We start from the raw sequence: 21,363 nt of genomic DNA on the forward strand, positions 1-21,363 counted from the left end.
GAGGGGAACGGCACCTCAGTACCTCCAGGCTCTGATCAGGCCCTACACCCAAACAAGGGCACTGCGTTCATCCACCTCTGGCCTGCTCGCCTCCCTACCACTGAGGAAGTACAGTTCCCGCTCAGCCCAGTCAAAACTGTTCGCTGCTCTGGCTCCCCAATGGTGGAACAAACTCCCTCACGACGCCAGGACAGCGGAGTCAATCACCACCTTCCGGAGACACCTGAAACCCCACCTCTTTAAGGAATACCTAGGATAGGATAAAGTAATCCTTCTCACCCCCCTTAAAAGATTTAGATGCACTATTGTAAAGTGGCTGTTCCACTGGATGCCATAAGGTGAATGCACCAATTTGTAAGTCGCTCTGGATAAGAGCGTCTGCTAAATGACTTAAATGTAATGTAAATGTAAATATCTGTCGTTCTGCCCCTGAACGAGACTGTTAACCCACTGTTCCTAGGCCGTCATTGTAAATAAGAACTTGTTCTTAACTGACTTGCCTAGTTAAATAAAGGTTAAAAAAGAGAAAAGGATTGAGATATTTGCAAAGAGAAACACACCTCTGTTGATTCAATGAGAGAGATGATCATCCAAAAATGATCCGAGTGGCACTGCATCTCAGTGCCAGAGGTGTCATTACAGACCCTGGTTTGATTCCGGGCTGTATGTGAGACTATAGATGTGGACTTTGGAGATGAGGTTGTTTTAATTAAGCAGAATTCACTCTCTGCATCCTGCATCTGGATCCAAAAGAAAATAAAACATTTGTAGAGCCACATACGTTCTGAGAATCGTCGCCTCTTTCTCTCATCGCGCATCAAAATGATTTTAGAATACAAAACTTAGTACAGCCTCTCCTTATTATGCATCCACACATAACATATATTTGACATAGATAAAACCGCATACCTGCATCCAAAAGGAAATAAAACATTTGTAGAGCACATTTGTTCAGCGAATCGTCGCCTCTTTCTACAACAGATGCACAACACAAGGGACTGGGATCATTCGAGGAGCTCGCCATCGTTCACACATATTAATAGCCTGCTAATACCTTAGCTAGCTATGAACCATATGTTGAATTCAGAATGATAATATCATCCTAAAAAGTAGTTACAGGTGCATCTTTACAAAACCTTCAACTTATGAGTAACATCTATATATACAGCATTATTCATGAACAAAACACTGCGTGTATGACTTTGTGCTTAAAATAATCACATTTTTCTGAAGACGACAGAAAAAAACGTGCCTACCTCTCATAGTGCATCAAAATGTTTTGAGTAGGGCAAAATGTAAGTACACACTCCCCTACTCCCAGGATGCAGGCATGCATAATAACAAATCAACATGTCATATTAATATATGAACCTGGTGAAATTCACACAGTACTTTAACAACTGTTACATTAGCAGCGTATGCAGGTCCTGCATGAGGGCAGAGACCCAAAGCACCCGCTGACCTAACTGCCCTGAAGAGGGCGCTGCTGCTCTGTCTGATGATATTCTCCTCAACAGAACCACATTCTGGTAGGCTACAGTCAAACAAGTACTATGTTGTACAATGCTTTAGAAATTCATGAGTTTATTTTCGCTAGAATCCCTAGACATGAATCTAGTGAGGCCTAACCAGAAGTAAGAACCTGGAAGGTGAGGAATTCTAAGGCTCTTGTATGAGAAGTTAGCAAAGCAACATTTACTGTGTGAAATGCAATGTTATCACCATCATTCTATTTCAATTATCATCACACACCCATTTTGACTGCTAGAACGAATGAAAGAAATTCATGAAAGGACTGGATGGATAATAATGTACATGCAAGTCTGTATGAAGGCTGTATAGAAAGACCATTGCATGGTGAATATTCCCTGTTGTCTCATAGTGAGATAACAGTACAGACTTGATGAAGGCTCTACTGGCTGTTGGATGCAGTTGGATGCTGAAGTTGGATGCTGAATGTACTCTTGAACTCTCTCTCAAATATATCCTTCAATCTTTCGCCCATCACACAGTACTCTGCATTATCCTTCAGAAAAAAAACAGACACATTTGTATAGAAAACATAATAAACTAGAAATGCAATAAACACAACTCATTTAGCCTAATTCCTATTTGTTATGGATTAAACAAAGACACATTGTTAAAGTGTTATTCATGCATTAGCACAATTCCAAGATTTGTTCAATTTTTTTTTACCTTAAGTCTTCACATTGGATACAGTAGTAGTAGTAGTGCAGTCTTACCCTGTTAAATGTGGCACAGTTGGTGAAGATAAGCAACACATCAGACACAAAGTGTTGCACTGACTGGTAGAGATTCTGCTGCAGCTTCTCCACAACCCTGTCCAGCCATATAGGGGTCTTTATCACACTGGTGTAGTTTCTCACCTGACAATGAAACATACAGACGGAGATATGTGAACTTTGACACAAACATACACACACACACACACACACACACACACACACACACACACACACACACACACACACACACACACACACACACACACACACACACACACACACACACACACACACACACACACACACACACACACACAGAGAGAGAGAACCAAGCAAACTGACATTGATGCAAGGATCTGCCACAGCGATGTGTTCTTCGTCCGCATTGTACAGACACAGCAGGAGGTACTGGCATTCCTGTCAGAGTAAACACACCTTTGTGTGACTGGTCAAATATGGTTTACATTTAATTCTGAATAATTATTTAATGTCAAATATATGGTGATGCTTATAATGGACAGGCAATTGGAGGTAGTTGGACCAATGATAGAAGTCATTCATTCAGGCTCCTCACCAGTTGGTGGTCTGAGATTCGGCAGGTTAAGGCTTCCTGGTAGGTCATTTGTTTGGGGTAGCGCCACGACTGACTGGCCCTCAGTACACAGAATGTACACATCCACGGACAATCATCCCTGTGATTACACACACACACACACACACATTTCAATAGTGCACAAAAAGCTGACAGCTAAGTTTACCTACACAGAACAAACATACCTCTCTTATATCAATCTCTTTGTCTCACTTTGTCTCTCATCAACCCTCAACTCTTCTCACCCCATCATGGCTCCATCCACATTAGGAAGATGACATCTCTGATGGAAGGAGCGAGGACACTCATCACAGCATATCAAGCTACCCTGGCTTCTACAGATGAAGCAGTTGTCATCGTTATCCTGATCATGCTGCCAAGACAGAGAAGAGAGGAAGGTAAGAAGGAATTGGAAACAAACAAGCACCAACTGCCTGTTTGTGTGTTAAATATCGTACAGATTGATTTCCCACACCCTCGGGTGTAAAACAAGGACATGCCTTATCACCAACTCTGTTTGCTATGTTTATGAATGATTTGGCAAAATAAATGAAACAGTTAAATACTGGACTAGGATATGATGATGAAATGCTGATGTATTTTTATGGCAGAAACTGAACAAAACCTGAGGAAAATGGTATTACTTCCAGTCAATTGGTTTTCAATTTTGTGGTGGTGAAGACATTCTTGAGTGTCCTAGCAATTATACATATTTGGCATTAATATTTGGCCTTAACTGGGGACATGGGCTGGGATCCCTGTGACGTGAGATGGAAGGCGTGCATAGTGAGACTTTGGAATAGACTGTTGGATATGCCTTTTGCCAGAAAAGTTTTCAATGGGATCTGTTCATAGGAGGAGCCTGGGCAACCAAAATGTTGAACCTTTTCCAGCAGTCTGACTTTTAACATTTGTGCGAAGACCAAATTAACGGAGATATAGATACTATTTAAAAACAACTGATGACGCAATATGAAAATAAATGGGTGGGGGAGATGATTCATAAACCCAAATTGAGAACCTTTTGTTTGATTAAGGGTGAATTTGTGTGTGAGAGATACAGTATATTATGTACAACCTACCTAAAAGCAAGAGATCGCCATGTGTAAGACCAGAGATATTTCCCCTGCGTATTGAAACAGCTCGGGATAATGGATGAGGAAAAACTGTGTAACTATTGTGACCTCGAAGAAATAGAGAATAACATTCATTTTATCATCCATTGCACTTTCTACCGCGATATATATACATTTGTCCTTATTTCAGGAACCCACCAGATTTACCCTGGCAATATGTGGCTGAGTGATGAGGAGAAACTGAAATGTTTTTTTGTACATTGTGTATTTCTGTTCTCTGAATTATTTTGATAAAGCCTGGAATAAAAGAAAAAGGGCAACCTATAATTACATTCGAAAAGTATTTAGCTCTTATATTGCAAAGTGCACATATGTGTATAGATTGTCTGTAGGGCTGTCTCACAGTCTTCTCTCTGATCTCACACTTGAATATTCTCTTTGTGCAAGATCAGGTTGAAACACCTTCTGTTGAATTTTTCTGTATGTATGTATCATTTTTACAGATCAAGGGTTATTATTATTATTGCTTGAAAAACCTTATCTACTATTGTGTACTGATTTATTTGTCATTATTTATACAGTGCACGCTGTGCAGAACACCAGAATAATTATCACTGAATTATCACTGTGAATCCTTGTAATGCTTGTTTATGTGTCAATTAATCATGTAAGGGATGGGTTGCCAACTGATGATTTGACATGAAGATGTCATTCATTCATTCATTGCCGTTACAGTGATGTTAAGTAACATCTTGGAATTTCATTATTACAACTGAAGCATTCGTTTAACCAATGTGATTGGCTGATTGGTAAGTGGTTGCCACCATGTTCCTGAGGGTCGAGGGAGAAACGTACCCTGTCTTTGGCCGTGGAGCTGCACAGCTTGCACTTACACAGGAGAGAGTGGATGACCAAGATCTTACTCTGGAAATGAGAAACAAACAAAGACAGTAGTAGTACTAGTAAAACGTCTTTGAAGACAGCAAATGTTTTCACCACAGGTCCTGAAAGACCTTGCAGACTATCTTAAACCATTCCTTGTACAGTAGGTTGGTAAGTGCCAAACACACATTATTTCCCCCTCATCTTTCTTCCTCTCTTTCTCTCTGTTCTCCTTCCCTCTGTACCTTGATGAGGAGGCTGAGTGGTTTCCCGTCCCACTGGATGTCTTTCTTCCAGGAGGGATCTTCCAGAGCTGACTCCCCCTTCACAAACTCCACCGGGGTCATCCAGCGCAGCTCCGTACGGATGCTCTTTCCACACGACCCTGGGGCAACAGAGAAGATAGGGGCAGAAGGACAAACTCAAATGAAACCCTACTATAACCTTAATATACATTAAATTGGGCGCATTACAGCTGACCAGAGTGACATGGGGCTATGGTAAAATAACATGTAGTGTATTGTCAACAATAGCTAACGGTTTGTCATTTACTTTACTTTATTATGTTTATGTTTGCAGGGACATTTTCAGTAAAAGTGACGGTTTTAGCCAGTAGGCAAACTTTCTACCGCTGTCCCTGGGCAGTACAGACAATGAGCACATACAGAGCAGAGAACAACATATGACAACTAACACTTAGTACGCAGACAGAAAGAGCAATAACACAAAAAAGCAACCAAACAAAAGACAGAATATTAACAAACCAAATCTACACACCTCACAAACTACAGACAGGTTGAGTGTTGCACAGTTACGTGTGTCTGAAGGCAGTGAGTTCCAGACATGGGAAGCTCTCACAGTGAAAGCTGTCTGACTGAAGGTGCTTTTCCTTAAGGGAACTATATCATGGCAGACCTTGTGGATCTGCTGAAATGGGTTTTCTGCTTGATAAAAGCACTAAGTGGGGTCCGTTTTTGAGGTGCAGCCAGAGAAAGAGGGTTGGCAACATGTAAAAGTGTCTCCAGTAAAATTTGTACCTGATGCAAACCGATCCTTATGTAGCATTCCATTGATGGCTCCACAGGTGACTTTGAAGACAGACTTCTTCACACCACAATGGCTGCCTCCTGTACTGCTCTCTCCAGCAGTGTTTGCCTGATCTCTTCTCTCTCCTTCCTCTCTTTCCTGCTCAGCTTCTTCTTCCTCCTCCTCATCATCGTCATTCTCATCAGACTCTGAAGTAAAGATAAACAAAGAGGTTTAGGGAAAGATGGTTTACTATATAAGTGTAAAGGGTCAGGCCTGTGTTATTCACAAAACCATATAACAAAAACACAAAGTTAGAGAGACAACACCATCCCCTTTACCAGATAGTCATGTCTAAAGGATTCAGAAAGATTCCATTGAGCTCTGATTGGTGTACATACCTGTGATTGAGCCCGCTGATTGGTTGAAGGGAAACAGTGCTCTCTTGGCCTAGATAAGAAAAAAGGGACATACCAGTTGTACATATATCAGTCACATAATAGACTCTTCTTTATCCAATATGGTAAGAACATGGACAAACAAAATGATCATTGGTCAAAGTATGATCACGCACAAGAAATATAAATTCATGCCAGTATAAACATCACAATATCAACGGATAAGGCTAAGCTGTCAAGTTCAGATGTTGCAATAAAACTGATTCATGACTAACAATCATAAACAACATGTACTCAGATGCTATGACGATGTAGCACTTTCTCTGCATTTTCAATGGTTCCACATGTTTCTATGCCCAGTATGGTATCAGGTTGTACTTACAGAAGCTGAATTACCATGATGTGTTACCGTTTTATTCATTTGTAGGGACCTCCGAACAGTGGATGAGGAACCAGGGTGGTGATCCTGGATTTACATTCAGTTGTTAAAGGCAAGGATATATTTTTTAAATTCAGTTCTTACAAAGTCATTTTTACATGGAATGATGCTGTACTGTTATATAGATATACAGTATGATGTGGATGTACTAAGCATTTGAGAGCATTTGTACAACTAATTAGTCAAATAAAGTTTGGCTGTTAATCCAGAGGATGTGGTATATTGAAAGATTGGTCTCCTACCTGTGCACTTTTTCTTCTTTTAATGTCTGGTGAAGTTAAATGACCTCCCTGAGGTGGGTGGAATGGTGAAATGAAGGGGGAGAGAAGGGGAACAGACATTGGTTTTGAGTGTTGAGTGACTGATTGGAACATCAGTGAAATAACTGTACTGTTAGTTTCTTTACAGAAAAACAAAAAAGGGTATAATGTGTAGCTATAGTTCATTGCTCTGTCTGGCCCAATTTCACTTGTATATGTAATGATAAACTGATATGCTGTGGTAAGAGTAGGGGAGACCTGGGTTGGTTGCCTCACGGGTTGGTTGTGACAGTGCTAATTACTACCCACAGAAATGGACTTGTGTGAATTCTTCGAATTAACTCATCCACCTTGTCAGTTCATGTCAGCATGACAAAACATTGTGTACGGCGTGCGTACTGGCGGCAGAGAAGTCAAGCGCAGGAGAGCAAAAACGGTGTTTACAACGGCGCAGTCTAATAATAAAAACCACCGGAAACAGAACAATAAATACAATGGGTACAAAACCCATCGCAGACCAGAATAACGTGCACAAGCAATACAATAAACTACAATAAATTACATTAAACAATTCCGGACAAGGACATGGGGGGGAACAGAGGGTTAAAATACACAACATGTAATGATGGAATTGAAACCAGGTGTGTGGGAAGACAAGTCAAAACAAATGGAAAATGAAAAGTGGATCGATGATGGCTAGAAAACCGGCAACGCAGACCGCCGAAAGCCGCCTGAACAAGGAGAGGAACTGCCCTCTCCTCAACAGCCTCAAATAGGCTATTTCATGTGGGGGTGGGGTGGGGCGGCAGACACACGCATCTCACATTTCATTAAATTACATTTTTATATATTGCTACTAATATTTTTTTAAATCACAAATAATATTTTATATTATTAATTTCAAACAACGGCATTAGCATGAGAAGAACTTACCAGTCCAAAACGGTGTCCTCTCCGTTCAAAAAATATTCCACCATTTGGGAATCGCTAAATTAATCGTCCTCCAACAATCTCTGTCTCACTTTCCGATCAATTTCTTCTAAAATTGTGTGTACATCTGTATATCTAGTCTTAGATTTAGCTTTCCCTGACTTAGTCGCCATACTGATTGATATATAAACAGCTGAAAATGCGCTTTACCAAAACAACGCTGTGCGTAACATGCGTTGCTCCTTCCGGTATGTAACTTCAATGGCGAATGACCCTCTTTACGCCGGAGTTTACTACATGGGTTGGTCTTCCAACACATAAAAATAACATATTGCCGTTTACCTCAGCTCATTGGCTATGTACCCAGCTAGATTTCAAGACGATCAGTGGTCATTGGGTGAAAATACAGTCAATCAACGAAACAGCGGTCATATCATTGGTGCACAATGATGTCATTACTTGTTGTCTTCAAATCAGTTTCTTTCAGTCAATACAGCCTGCGAAATGACCCATAAGGTTCAGTTGATTGCAATGAAACCAAACATGACTGGAAAAGTTACGTTTCGTGTGATTATTTACATCAAATGTGTCGTCAAAAATGGAATGAGATGGAATTCACGACACAATTGGTTCACAAAATGTTCCGTGTTAGGCTATACAAATGGATTTTATCAAACAAAAGACAATTCATTGTGTAACAATGAGCATTGGGATTGCAAACAGAGGAAGATCGTCAAAGGTAAACAATTTATTTTATTGCAGTTTGTGATTTTGTTACGCTTGTGCTGGTTGAAATAGTTGTTTTTTATGGGGCTCTATCCTCAGATAATCGCATCGTATTCTTTCGCAGTAAATCCCTTTTTAAATCTGACAACACAGTTGGATTAGCAAGATTCTAGGCTTTCGAAACATGTGAGACACTTGTATTTTCATGAATGTTTAATATGACTATTTATGTAGCGATCACCATATGTTGTCGAATTTCATCCCGGTTCTGTGCGCAGAGAGGTTAATGATATCATAAATATTACATTTACATTTAAGTCATTTAGCAGACGCTCTTATCCAGAGCGACTTACAAATTGGTGCATTCACCTTATGACATCCAGTGGAACAGCCACTTTACAATAGTGCATCTAAATCTTTTAAGGGGGGTGAGAAGGATTACTTTATCCTATCCTAGGTATTCCTTAAAGAGGTGGGGTTTCAGGTGTCTCCGGAAGGTGGTGATTGACTCCGCTGTCCTGGCGTCGTGAGGGAGTTTGTTCCACCATTGGGGGCCAGAGCAGCGAACAGTTTTGACTGGGCTGAGCGGGAACTGTACTTCCTCAGTGGTAGGGAGGCGAGCAGGCCAGAGGTGGATGAACGCAGTGCCCTTGTTTGGGTGTAGGGCCTGATCAGAGCCTGGAGGTACTGAGGTGCCGTTCCCCTCACAGCTCCGTAGGCAAGCACCATGGTCTTGTAGCGGATGCGAGCTTCAACTGGAAGCCAGTGGAGAGAGCGGAGGAGCGGGGTGACGTGAGAGAACTTGGGAAGGTTGAACACCAGACGGGCTGCGGCGTTCTGGATGAGTTGTAGGGGTTTAATGGCACAGGCAGGGAGCCCAGCCAACAGCGAGTTGCAGTAATCCAGACGGGAGATGACAAGTGCCTGGATTAGGACCTGCGCCGCTTCCTGTGTGAGGCAGGGTCGTACTCTGCGGATGTTGTAGAGCATGAACCTACAGGAACGGGCCACCGCCTTGATGTTAGTTGAGAACGACAGGGTGTTGTCCAGGATCACGCCAAGGTTCTTAGCGCTCTGGGAGGAGGACACAATGGAGTTGTCAACCGTGATGGCGAGATCATGGAACGGGCAGTCCTTCCCCGGGAGGAAGAGCAGCTCCGTCTTGCCGAGGTTCAGCTTGAGGTGGTGATCCGTCATCCACACTGATATGTCTGCCAGACATGCAGAGATGCGATTCGCCACCTGGTCATCAGAAGGGTATGAATATAAATATGACTGTTGGAGTTGTCACACATGCAGCTAACAAAAATATATGTAAATGTCTGCTATATCCAAATTGGAAGAGGCATGTGGAAGGGGAAGAAGCTAAGTCAGTTGTCTGTCGACCCTACATTAAAGACCAATATTTGTTAAAGAAAATTGTGATTACAAAAAAGTATACCAGTTTCCATTCAAAAAATTGAAAGCTGCGCAAAATAGTTAGGAAGAGATTTTTGATGTGCCGATTCCATAGCATGTGGTTTATGAACTGATACACAAAACAACACTGGATTAAAAAGTTTGTTTTTCCATTTAATTATTATACAAAATTCTTGCAACCAATAGAATGTTATGTATATGAGGGATACAACCAATCGCAGCTCTGGAGATTTTGCTGCGAAGAGACATAATCATTAGATAACTTGTTTTGGTACTGCCCATATGTAGGGCAAGCAGGTAGCCTAGTGGTTAAGAGCCCTTGTTGATGTGCCCTTGAGCAAGTCACTTAAACATAATTGCTCCTGTAAATCGCTCTGGATTAGAGCATCAGTTAAATTATGTAACTGTAGCTTGTTTTTGTTCGCAAGTTTAGGAATGGCTGAAACTAATCTTGGGAAAAACATTCATCTTTAATTTACAATCTGTAGAAACTATGAGAATAGAAAGGTTCAGAACTTTTGTGAAACATTACAGCACAGTTGATGGAAATTAGAGATAGATGGAAGGGGTTGAGGGTAGCTGAAGTGTCGGACTAAAAACATATAAAATATATAAGTAATGTAAAATACACTGTGTCTGTAAAATGTATATAATATCTATAAACTGAAAGTAGAAGCATAAGTATTGTTGTCCATTATTTTACTCCAGCTAGGGGAGGGGTGGAATGATTAGGGTAAAATGATAAAGAAGGAAACAAATATATAAAAATATATATATATGGGGGATTGGAATTTATGCAAACAATTACATTGATAGAACCCACAATCTATCAGCAATATTAAAGCTGATCTACCCCCTAAAAAAAGGTGGAGTCCAGGTTGTGGGTGGAGTCCAGGTTGTGTGCATAGTCAGTGCAAAAGAGTTATTGCAAAAAAAGGTCAATGCTGGTAGTCTGTGTAGCCATTTGATTAGCTATCTAGCAGTTTTGTTTAGAAATCTTATGGATTGCGTGTAGAAGCTGTTCAGGGTCCCGTTGGTTCCAGACTTGGTGCATTGGTACCGTTTACCATGCAGAGGCAGAATTAACCGTCTATGGCTTGGGTGGCTGGAGTCTTTGACATTTTTTGGGACTTCCTCTGACACCGCCTGGTATAGAGGTCCTGGATGGCAGGGAGTTTGGCCCCGGTGATGTACTGGGCCATACGCACTACCCTCTGTAGTGCATGCAGTTGGATGCCAAGCAGTTGCCATACCAAGTGATGATACAGCCAGTCAAGATGCTCTCAATGGTGCAGCTGTAGAACTTTTTGAGGATCTGAGGGCCCATGCAAAATCTTTTCAGCCTCCTAAAGGGGGAATAGGCGTTGTCGTGCCATGTTGGTGTGTTTGGACCATGATAGATTCTTAGTGATGTGGACACTGTAGGAACTTGAAGCTCTCGACCGGCTCCACTACAGCCCTGTCGATGTGAATGGGGGTGTGCTCGGCCCTCTGTCTCCTGTAGGCCACGATCAGTTCCTTTATCTTGCTGATGTTGAGGGAGAGGTTGTTGTCCTAGCACTACACTGCCGGGTCTCTAACCTCCTCCCTTTAGGTTCTCAACATTGTTGGTGATCAGGCCTACTACCGTCGTGTCGTTGGCAAACTTAATGATGGTGTTGGAGTCGTGCATGGTCACGCAGTCGTGGGTAAACAGGGAGTACAGGAGGGGACTAAGCACGCATCCCTGAGGGGCCCTAGTCTGGAGGGTCAGTGTGGCAGATGTGTTGTTGCCTACCAGTGGTTTCTTTGCAGCAATTTGACCATCAAGGCCTGATTCAAGCAGTCTCCTCTGAACAGTTGATGTTGAGATGTGTCTGTTACTTGAACTCTGTGAAGCATATATTTGGGCTGCAAAATGAGGTGCAGTTAACTCTAATTAACTTATCCTCTGCAGCAGAGGTAACTCTGGGTCTTCCTTTCCTGCGGCAGTCCTCATGAGAGCCAGTTTCATCATAGCGCTTGATGGTTTTTGCAAATGCACTTGAAGATAATGTCAAAGTTCTCGACATTTTCCGGATTGACTAACCTTCATGTCTTAAAGTAATGATGTACTGTCATTTCTCTTTGCTTATTTAAGCTGTTCTTGCCATAATATGGACATGGTATTTTACCAGATAGGGTTATCTTCTGCACCTTGTCACAACACAGCTGATTGGCTTAAATGCATTAAGAAGGAAAGAAATTCCACAAATTAACTTACAAAGGCTCACCTGTTGGTTTGAAATGCTTTCCAGGTGACTACCTCATGAAGCTGGTTCAGAGAATGCCAAGAGTGTGCAAAGCTGTCATCAAGGCAAATGGTGGCTACTTTGAAGAATGTCAAATATAAAATATATTTGGATTTGTTTCACACTTTTTTGGTTACTACATGATTCCATATGTGTAATTTCATAGTTTTGATGTCTTCGCTATTATTCTACAATGTAGAATACAATGTAGAATAATACTAAAAATAAAGAACCCTGGAATGAGTAGGTGTGTCCAAACTTTTGACTGGTACTGTATATATATCCCAGAGTGTAGTAGTGTATGGAAACATTGTCCAAATGACATAGGCCTGATTAGAGTATGAAAAGTGACCAAGCTGTTCAACTTTTCTGTCTTTTATTTGATGATTTTAAATGTATTGTATTTACGTCTGGTTTGAATTGTGTTTTTAAATTGTCAAATAAATGTAATCAAAATATATACTGTACCTGGATCAGTTCTCCCAGAGTGGTGTCTCTACAGCGGATACTGTACTTCCAGTTCTTTCTGCTCTTCTTCCCCCCAAACTCCTCAAAGCCACTTGGGGTGAACCAGCGACCCTGGACCACAATGCACCTCTCCCCTGAAAAAAACAAACAATGAGGAAGTCAGACATCAACCAGCAACACTGGACCACAATGCACCTCTCCCCTGAGACAAACCAATGATGAAGTCAGACATCATTCACACCACCACAAATTAAAACCATGCAAAGTAAAAATGGACCGTTGTACCAGACGTGGATACAATACATTTAAAATCATCAAATAAAAGACCTGCCTGACTGTGAATGAAACATGGGTCTCCTGCACATCACAATACAGTGTTAACCCACTAAAGTCTATGCATTAGATCTGGGCCCGTATTCACAAAGGGTCTCAGAGTAGAACATTTATTGTAAGTGCTGATGGGTAAAAAACTATAGCTATAAGAGGTGAAGCTATAAATAAGAGTCACACCAAGTCGATAGATATTTAGGACACCTCATGAGCTGTCCTAACCAGTTAGGAGTTATTAGCAGGTATCCAACCCGGTGCGGCTGGCTTCCGGGTTGGATGCGCGCTGTGTTAAGAAGCAGTGCGGCTTGGTTGGGTTGTGTATCGGAGGACGCATGACTTTCAACCTTCATCTCTCCTGCGCCTGTACGGGAGTTGTAGCGATGAGACAAGATCGTAGCTACTAAAAACAATTGGATACCACGAAATTGGGGAGAAAAAGGGGTAAAAATGTAATATATATTTTTTAAATAAAATAATGTTTTAATATTTCTATATGATCAATCCATAAATAATATAGACCTACTGTGCATGTAACAGTATGTCTTGAGCTTTTGACAACGATGTCACATGAGACCTATTTCACTTTAACTATATGCCTAAATACTTATAACCACTAGGCTAATAAATAAACACGTTTTTCTTTTGATTATTTATTTACCTACATAACATCACTTTGTTAAAATAATATGTCTAAATTGGGCATGCCTATAAATTGGCCAATTGAAGGCATCTAGTGCTTATGTTAACTTTGTGTTCGATGAAAATGATATACCGTTCAAAAGTACGCAACGTTATTGGCAAGTGAATTGATGCCTACTGTGCCAAAGATTGAGTTGATATAACGGTAATATTAGCAAAATTCCACTTTTAAGAACCATCAGAATTGGTTAAAAAAAGAGATGCATGCCAACATATTAGAGTAGGCAAAGTGATCATGCCGACGAAAATAATATCCAACTTTTTACCATTGCAACATTTGATGTAGGCTGCAGTCACATTCACCATGGTTGCATGTTACCTATAGAGTTCACAGCTGGCAACACCTCTTCGTGATTGGCTATTCCCCATTTGCAATGTCAATGAGCCAACCATTACACACAAACATATCATATTAAGTCCATTGTTACGACGTACCTGTGGCCAGCTTGTTTCTGATGAGCATGCCTTCCTTGTCCCCACAGGTGACTGGGAGCTGGATCTTGTAGAAGGGCCAGGTCCAGATGTCAGATTTCTCCCCCTTGCAAAAAGGAGAACCTGCATTGGGACATGTTGGGGACAGTCAGATGTGACTTGAAAATAAAGATGAAATATTCCCTCCCCCCACTACTTCCTACGCTATGAATTCAAGAGTCAATATTTACTCAAGAAATGTCTGTTTGAAGTTACAGAGGTAGTTTAGACTTTCTGATTCAAGGCCTCCTCTTTCCCCCAGGGAACATGAAGCCTGGGACTCACAGTTTTTGACCCTCTGGACTTTCCTCTTCTGACTGGGGGTGGACTGGGTGGACGTGCTGGGCTTGCCCTTCTCTGCACTCTCACTTTTCTTTTTACTATTTTTCATTCCTGTCTTTTTCTCCTCCTCCTCCTCTTCCTCTTCCCCATCCGCTGAAGCCTTCTTCTTCTTATCCTCCTCCTCCTCTTCCTTCTCCATCTTCTCTGGCAGATTCTCATAAAATGTGAACGACCCTACAAGGGATTGGAGGCAAAATTGAGCCAACCATGCAACCTAATTAATGTAACCTAATGACAAATTATAATAAATACAAATTTGATAAGGCTTTGAACCTCAACTTCAAAGTATCCACCATTGTGACTACATTTATATTATACTAGGAGTTAGAATTATATATAGATATTAACCTATCCATACAAATGCCAAAATAATACCATAATAATACAACAATAAGAGTGAAGGCTCCAGAACTGACCGTCCAGCAGGCGGTTTCGGAGCAGGCGTAACGTGGGGTACTGCAGCAGGAGGTGATCCCTGAACACACAGTTCCAGAACACATTGATGCTGTTGGGCCTCTCTGCCTCCACCCAGTCCAACACCTGGTACACACCCTTCTCCCTCACCTCCTTACTCTTACACCGAATCAGCTTCTGCAGGAGGGGTCAAATACAACACCATGGTCAAATTGTGGCTGGAGTAGAGTGATACTTAATTCTCTAGAAGCAACTACCATCCCAATCAGTTCATGTGACAGAGTGGAATTCATTGGACACACATCAGGCATTACTAATCAATGATCCTCAACTCCAATGTCCACTCTAACAATAACATTCAAAGACCTGTTATTTATATTGTTTGTACCCAGCTAGTAATAGGACAGTGAATGGTCTTAGTGTACACAGAACACTCTTAGAATTAGTGTTGGCCCGCTGAACCCTGGAGATCCTCAAGGAACCTTCTGCGGTCAAACCGGGAAATGGTGACAATCTTTTATCCACCATTCATTTTTCCCATCAATTTTTAAAAACACTTAAAATAAGGGCTGTGTTTCATGTAGGCTTACCCTGGCGTGACGTTTTGATAACCGTGTAAATCTCTCAAGGACAAGGTGACTTTTATAAATATACTTGCCTGTATCCCCCCCCCCCCAAAATGCTAATTAGCTATGAATGTGGTTACAAGTCTGCCGAATCGAGGCATTGGTAAGAATCTCTGGATTAACTATCTAACGTTAGCTAAATGTAGTAATTAATAAATGAGCTACATTTCTTTAAGTGGAAAATTCTGTGAAATGTCTTAAAATTGACACAATGCCTTTGCTACTGCAAAGGTGTCAGCTAGAAATGACGTGCAGGAGCTTCCAGGGATTTGCAGTCTTGCAGGATGTCTACTTTGACGCTAATTAGCATTTTAGAATCTGAGCTTAAATAGAGCCGATTGATAAAAGTCACCTTGTCCGAGAGAGATTAAGTGCAGTCCTCCAGAGGAATTAATGGAATTACTATACAGTAATGTTTCAGACCTTGTTTTGAGAACAAACAAAAGCTAGGTCTCAAGGTCTCAGCTTAGAGAGGAGAAGCCTCGTGAGATGTTGGTCGGTCACATGTTATGAACCAGTATTGGTCGGTCACATGAATGAAACAAAACGGTAATGATTAATTAAATATGCTAAATCATGCAAATATAACTTGTCTGTGTATAGCCGTATATAAAGACAACTGCTGGGTCTGCCCAGGAGAGCTCCTGGTTGACATGTGTACTATGGTCCATTGAATTGGTTGGAACCTGTCCAGCGCGCTGACAATAAACAATGATTCATTTAAGATTGACTTCGAGTGATTGATTCTGCCAGCAGAGCTTTCCAGTTGGGGGTCTGTGAGGAAACTCTGTGGCGCATTTGATGAAGTGTCAGGAGTTCACTTAGGGGTCATGATTGGGGCTGTACCAAATGATTGATCTATTAGAATAATTGATTATGCTTATGCTGTATTAATAGAAGGGGAGGGGTTATACGACCTCTCCCTTGTTACATTTACAGGGTCCTAGACTACAGATGAACAATATATATAGATTATGAGGTTTAATATTGTTCCACAGTACTTTTCTAGGCTCTCTGCCTCTTATGAAGAAACTTCCTGAGAAATGTGTGACTGTGAAAACAGAACTCTGCAGGGGAGTGTAAGAGATAGGAGACTCATCAGACAATCCACTATAAATCAACTTGGACATTTACTGCTAATCTTTTAGATAACACACTAAAAGCCTTGTTTATATAGCTATGTAGGCATGGTTTTGGTCTCACGAGTAAAAGATAATGACGTAGGCAGTGACATCAAGAGAACTGGACTTTGGGTTTGATAAAATAACATGGGACCTTTTCTTTGATGCAGAACTTACACAGAAACATGCGTGCTATGTTCCTGTTTGTCAACTTCTGCCTGCAATTGCATTTATAAAGGTTATTGAATGATTTAATTAAAGATATTGTTATAATGCGAATTTCACCGATGAGCCAATGATTGACAAAGAACAATGAAATGAACCCCAACAGAAGCATGAAGGAAATTCCCGTCTGACCAAAAGAGGACAAGGACCCGCTCAGATCAGACCCTTACAGTGTGCTGCCCAGGAGGAGACACATCATCCACGAACAATTGAGGGACGGCAACTGATTTACGGAAGTCATTTAAAATGAATCTGTATAAAAATAAATGATACAAAATTAAATCAAGGCGAGAAAAGCATAAAACGGTACCCACAAGCTTATAGAGAGAAGGCTATTCACTAGTTATACAGTGGGGCAAAAAAGTCATTAGTCAGCCACCAATTGTGCAAGATCTATCACTTAAAAATATGAGAGAGGCCTGTAATTTTCATCATAGGTACACTTCAACTATGACAGACAAAATGAGGAAAACAATCCAGAAAATCACATCGTAGGTTTTTTAATTCATTTATTTGCAAATTATGGTGGAAAATAAGTATTTGGTCAATATCAAAAGTTTATCTCAATACTTTGTTATATACCCTTTGTTGGCAATGACAGAGGTCAAACATTTTCTGTAAGTCTTCACAAGGTTTTCACACTGTTGCTGGTATTTTGGCCCATTCCTCCATGCAGATCTCCTCTAGAGCAGTGATGTTTTGGGGCTGTTGCTGGGCAACACGAACTTTCAACTCCCTCCAAAGATTTTCTATGGGGTTGAGATCTGGAGACGGGCTAGGCCACTCCAGGACCTTGAAATGCTTCTTACGAAGCCACTCCTTCGTTGCCCGGGCGGTGTGTTTGGGATCTTTGTCATGTTGAAAGACCCAGCCAATGCCCTTGCTGATGGAAGGAGGTTTACACTCAAAATCTCACGATACATGGCCCAATTCATTCTTTCCTTTACACGGATCAGTCGTCCTGGTCCTTTTGCAGAAAAACAGCCCCAAAACATGATGTTTCCACCCCCATGCTTCACAGTAGGTATGGTGTTCTTTGGATGCAAGCATTCTTTGTCCTCCAAACACGACGAGTTGAGTTTTTACCAAAATGTTATATTTTGGTTTCATCTGACCATATGACATTCTCCCAATCTTCTTCTGGATCATCCAAATGCTCTCTAGCAAACTTCAGACGGGCCTGGACATGTACTGGCTTAAGCAGGGGGACACGTCTGGCACTGCAGGATTTGAGTCCCTGGCGGCGTAGTGTGTTACTGATGGTAGGCTTTGTTACTTTGGTTCCAGCTCTCTGCAGGTCATTCACTAGGTCCCCCCGTGTGGTTCTGTGATTTTTGCTCACCGTTCTTGTGATCATTTTGACCCCACGGGGTGAGATCTTGCGTGGAGCCCCAGATCGAGGGAGATTATCAGTGGTCTTGTATGTCTTCCATTTCCTAATAATTGCTCCCACAGTTGATTTCTTCAAACCAAGCTGCTTACCTATTGCAGATGCAGTCTTCCCAGCCCAGTACAGGTCTACAATTTTGTTTTTGGTGTCATTTGACAGCTCTTTGGTCTTGGCCATAGTGGAGTTTGGAGTGTGACTGTTTGAGGTTGTGGACAGGTGTCTTTTATGGTGATAACAAGTTCAAACAGGTGCCATTAATACAGGTAACGAGTGGAGGACAGAGGAGCCTCTTAAAGAAGAAGTTACAGGTCTGTGAGAGCCAGAAATCTTGCTTGTTTGTAGGTGACCAAATACTTATTTTCCACCATAATTTGCAAATAAATTCATTAAAAGTCTGTCATAGTTGAAGTGTACCTATGATGAAAATTACAGGCCTTTCTCATATTTTTAAGTGGGAGAACTTGCACAATTGGTGGCTGACTAAATACTTTTTTGCCCCACTGTAAATAGGCCATGGTGGCGAAGTAATTACAATATAGCAATTAAACACTGGAATGGTAGATCGGCAGAAGATGAATGTGCAGGTAGAGTGCAAAGTAGCAAAATAAATAAATACCAGTATGGGGATGAGGTAGGTAGATAGATGGGCTGTTTACAGATGGGCTATGTACAGGTGCAGTGATCTGAAAGCTGCTCTGACAGCTGGTGCTTAAAGCTAGTGAGGGAGATGTGAGTCTCCCGCTTCAGAGATTTTTGCAATTCGTTCCAGTCATGGGCAGCAGAGATGGAAGGAAAGACGACCAAAGAAGGAATTGGCTTTGGGGGTGACCAGTGAGATATACCTGCTGGAGCGCGTGCTACGAGTGGATGCTGCTATGGTGACCAGTGAGCTGAGATAAGGCGGGGCTTCACCTAGCAGAGACTTGTAGATAACTTGTAGCCAGTGGGTTTGGCGACATGTATGAAGCGAGGGCCAACCAACGAGAGCGTACAGGTCGCAATGGTGGGTAGTGTATGGGGCTTTGGTGACAAAACGGATGGCACTGTGATAGACTGCATCCAGTTTGTTGAGTAGAGTGTTGGAGGCTATTTTATAGATGGCATTACCGAAGTCAAGGATCGGTAGGATGGTCAGTTTTACAAGGGTATGTTTGGCAGCATGAGTGAAGGATGCTTTGTTGCGATATAGGAATCCGATTCTAGATTTAAGTCAGAGCCGTCCAGAGTAGTGATGCTGGACGGGCGAGCAGGTGCGGGCAGTGATCGATTGAATAGCATGCATTTAGTTTTACTTGCGTTTAAGAGCAGTTGGAGGCCACGGGAGGAGAGTTGTATGGCATTGAAGCTTGTCTGGAGGTTAGTTAACACAGTGTCCAAGGAGGGGCCAGAAGTATACAGAATGGTGTTGTCTGCGTAGAGGTGGATCAGAGAATCTCCAGCAGCAAGAGCAACATCATTGATGTATACAGAATAGAGAGTCGGCCCGAGAATTGAACCCTGTGGCACACCCATAGAGACGGTCAGAGGTCCGGACAACAGACCCTCCGATTTGACACACTGAACTCTATCAGAGAAGTAGTTGGTAAACCAGGCGAGGCAATCATTTGAGAAACCAAGGCTGTCGAGTCTGCCAAAAGGAATGTTGTGATTGACAGAGTCAAAAGCCTTGGCAAGGTCGATGAATACGGCTGCACAGTAATGTCTCTTATCGATGGCGGTTATGATGTCGTTTAGAACCTTGAGCGTGGCCGAGGTGCACCCATGACCAGCTCTGAAAGCAGATTGCATAGCGGAGAAGGTATGGTGGGATTCGAAATGATCAGTAATTTGTTTGTTAACTTGGCTTTCGACGACCTTAGAAAGACAGGGTAGGATAGATATAGGTATGTAGCAGTTTGGGTGTAGAGTGTCACCCCCTTTGAAGAGGGGGATGACCGCAGCAGCTTTCCAATCTTTGGGAATCTCAGACGATACGAAAGAGAGGTTGAACAGGCTAGTAATAGGGGTTGCAACAATTTCAGGAGATCATTTTAGAAAGAGAGGGTCCAGATTGTCTAGCCCGGCTGATTTGTAGGGGTCCAGATTTTGCAGCTCTTTCAGAGCATCAGCTATCTGGATTTGGGTAAAGGAGAAATGGTGGGGGCTTTGGCGGGTTGCTGTGGAGGGTGCCGGGCAGTTGACCGTGGTAGGGGTAGCCATGTGGAAAGCATGGCCAACCGTAGAGAAATGCTTATTGAAATTCTCAATTATAGTGGATTTCTCGGTGGTGACAGTGTTTCCTAGCCTCAGAGCAGTGGGCAGCTGAGAGGAGGTGCTCTTAATCTCCATGGACTTTACAGTGTCCCAGAACTTTTTTGAGTTAGTACTACAGGATACAAATGTCGGTTTGAAAAAGCTTGCCTTAGCTTTTCTAACTGCCTGTGTATATTTGTTCCTAACTTCCCTGAAAAGTTGCATATCACGGGGGCTATTCGATGCTAATGCAGAACGCCACAGGATGTTTTTGTGCTGGTCAAGGGCAGACAGGTCTGGAGTGAACCAAGGACTATATCTATTCCCAGTTCTACATTTTTTGAGAGGGGCATGCTTATTTAAGATGTTGAGGAAGGCACTTTTAAAGAATAGCCAGGCATCATCTACTGACGGGATGAGGTCAATGTGACTATTCAGCAAGGTCTACCATCATGTAAGGGACACTAAACAAACCTATTGACATTACATATTTGATCAGTTATTACATTAATTCAGTTTATGGGTCTATACATGGCCAACATTTTACGGTCAAAATCACTGCTTTAAACATATTGAATAATGGCTCATGGATAATGGTAAAATCGTCAGTAAGATAATCTTGATAGTATATCCATAACCCAACGAGCATCATGGATTCAACACTGTAATGGAAAACGAATTTTAACGGTAATTTGAGGTATTATCAACAGTAAAAAAAGAACAATTAAACATTTTACTGCAGCATACTATAAATGGTGCATTTTGGTAGAATGGCTGTATT

The 21,363-nt window shown here is 41.7% G+C and overlaps 1 protein-coding gene across 16 annotated transcripts in view; it reads right to left on the minus strand.

Moving 5' to 3' along the window:
- LOC118384359 (nuclear body protein SP140-like protein) overlaps nucleotides 1-21,363 on the minus strand; it is a 241,315-nt gene that overhangs the window by 182,392 nt on the left and 37,560 nt on the right. For 4 of the 16 annotated variants that reach the window (XM_035770824.2, XM_052518540.1, XM_035770821.2 and 1 more), the window contains 15 exons: nucleotides 14,991-15,165; nucleotides 14,518-14,748; nucleotides 14,197-14,316; nucleotides 12,733-12,866; nucleotides 6,902-6,949; nucleotides 6,603-6,686; nucleotides 6,224-6,272; nucleotides 5,834-6,031; nucleotides 5,042-5,181; nucleotides 4,770-4,838; nucleotides 3,084-3,211; nucleotides 2,821-2,938; nucleotides 2,589-2,663; nucleotides 2,244-2,387; nucleotides 854-2,026 (listed from right to left, as the gene is read on the minus strand). In XM_035770824.2, coding sequence (XP_035626717.1) covers nucleotides 1,913-2,026; nucleotides 2,244-2,387; nucleotides 2,589-2,663; nucleotides 2,821-2,938; nucleotides 3,084-3,211; nucleotides 4,770-4,838; nucleotides 5,042-5,181; nucleotides 5,834-6,031; nucleotides 6,224-6,272; nucleotides 6,603-6,686; nucleotides 6,902-6,949; nucleotides 12,733-12,866; nucleotides 14,197-14,316; nucleotides 14,518-14,748; nucleotides 14,991-15,165 — 1,827 coding nt within the window. In that variant the 3' untranslated portion in view covers nucleotides 854-1,912. Of the gene's footprint in view, nucleotides 1-853; nucleotides 2,027-2,243; nucleotides 2,388-2,588; nucleotides 2,664-2,820; nucleotides 2,939-3,023; nucleotides 3,212-4,769; nucleotides 4,839-5,041; nucleotides 5,182-5,833; nucleotides 6,032-6,223; nucleotides 6,273-6,602; nucleotides 6,687-6,901; nucleotides 6,950-12,732; nucleotides 12,867-14,196; nucleotides 14,317-14,517; nucleotides 14,749-14,990; nucleotides 15,166-21,363 lie in introns of those variants that run through there. The other 12 variants (XM_052518543.1, XM_052518545.1, XM_052518544.1 and 9 more) reach the window with 7 other exon arrangements.

The sequence above is a fragment of the Oncorhynchus keta genome, chromosome 5, assembly GCF_023373465.1.
Source record: "Oncorhynchus keta strain PuntledgeMale-10-30-2019 chromosome 5, Oket_V2, whole genome shotgun sequence".
Classification (NCBI taxonomy): Eukaryota; Metazoa; Chordata; class Actinopteri; order Salmoniformes; family Salmonidae; genus Oncorhynchus; species Oncorhynchus keta.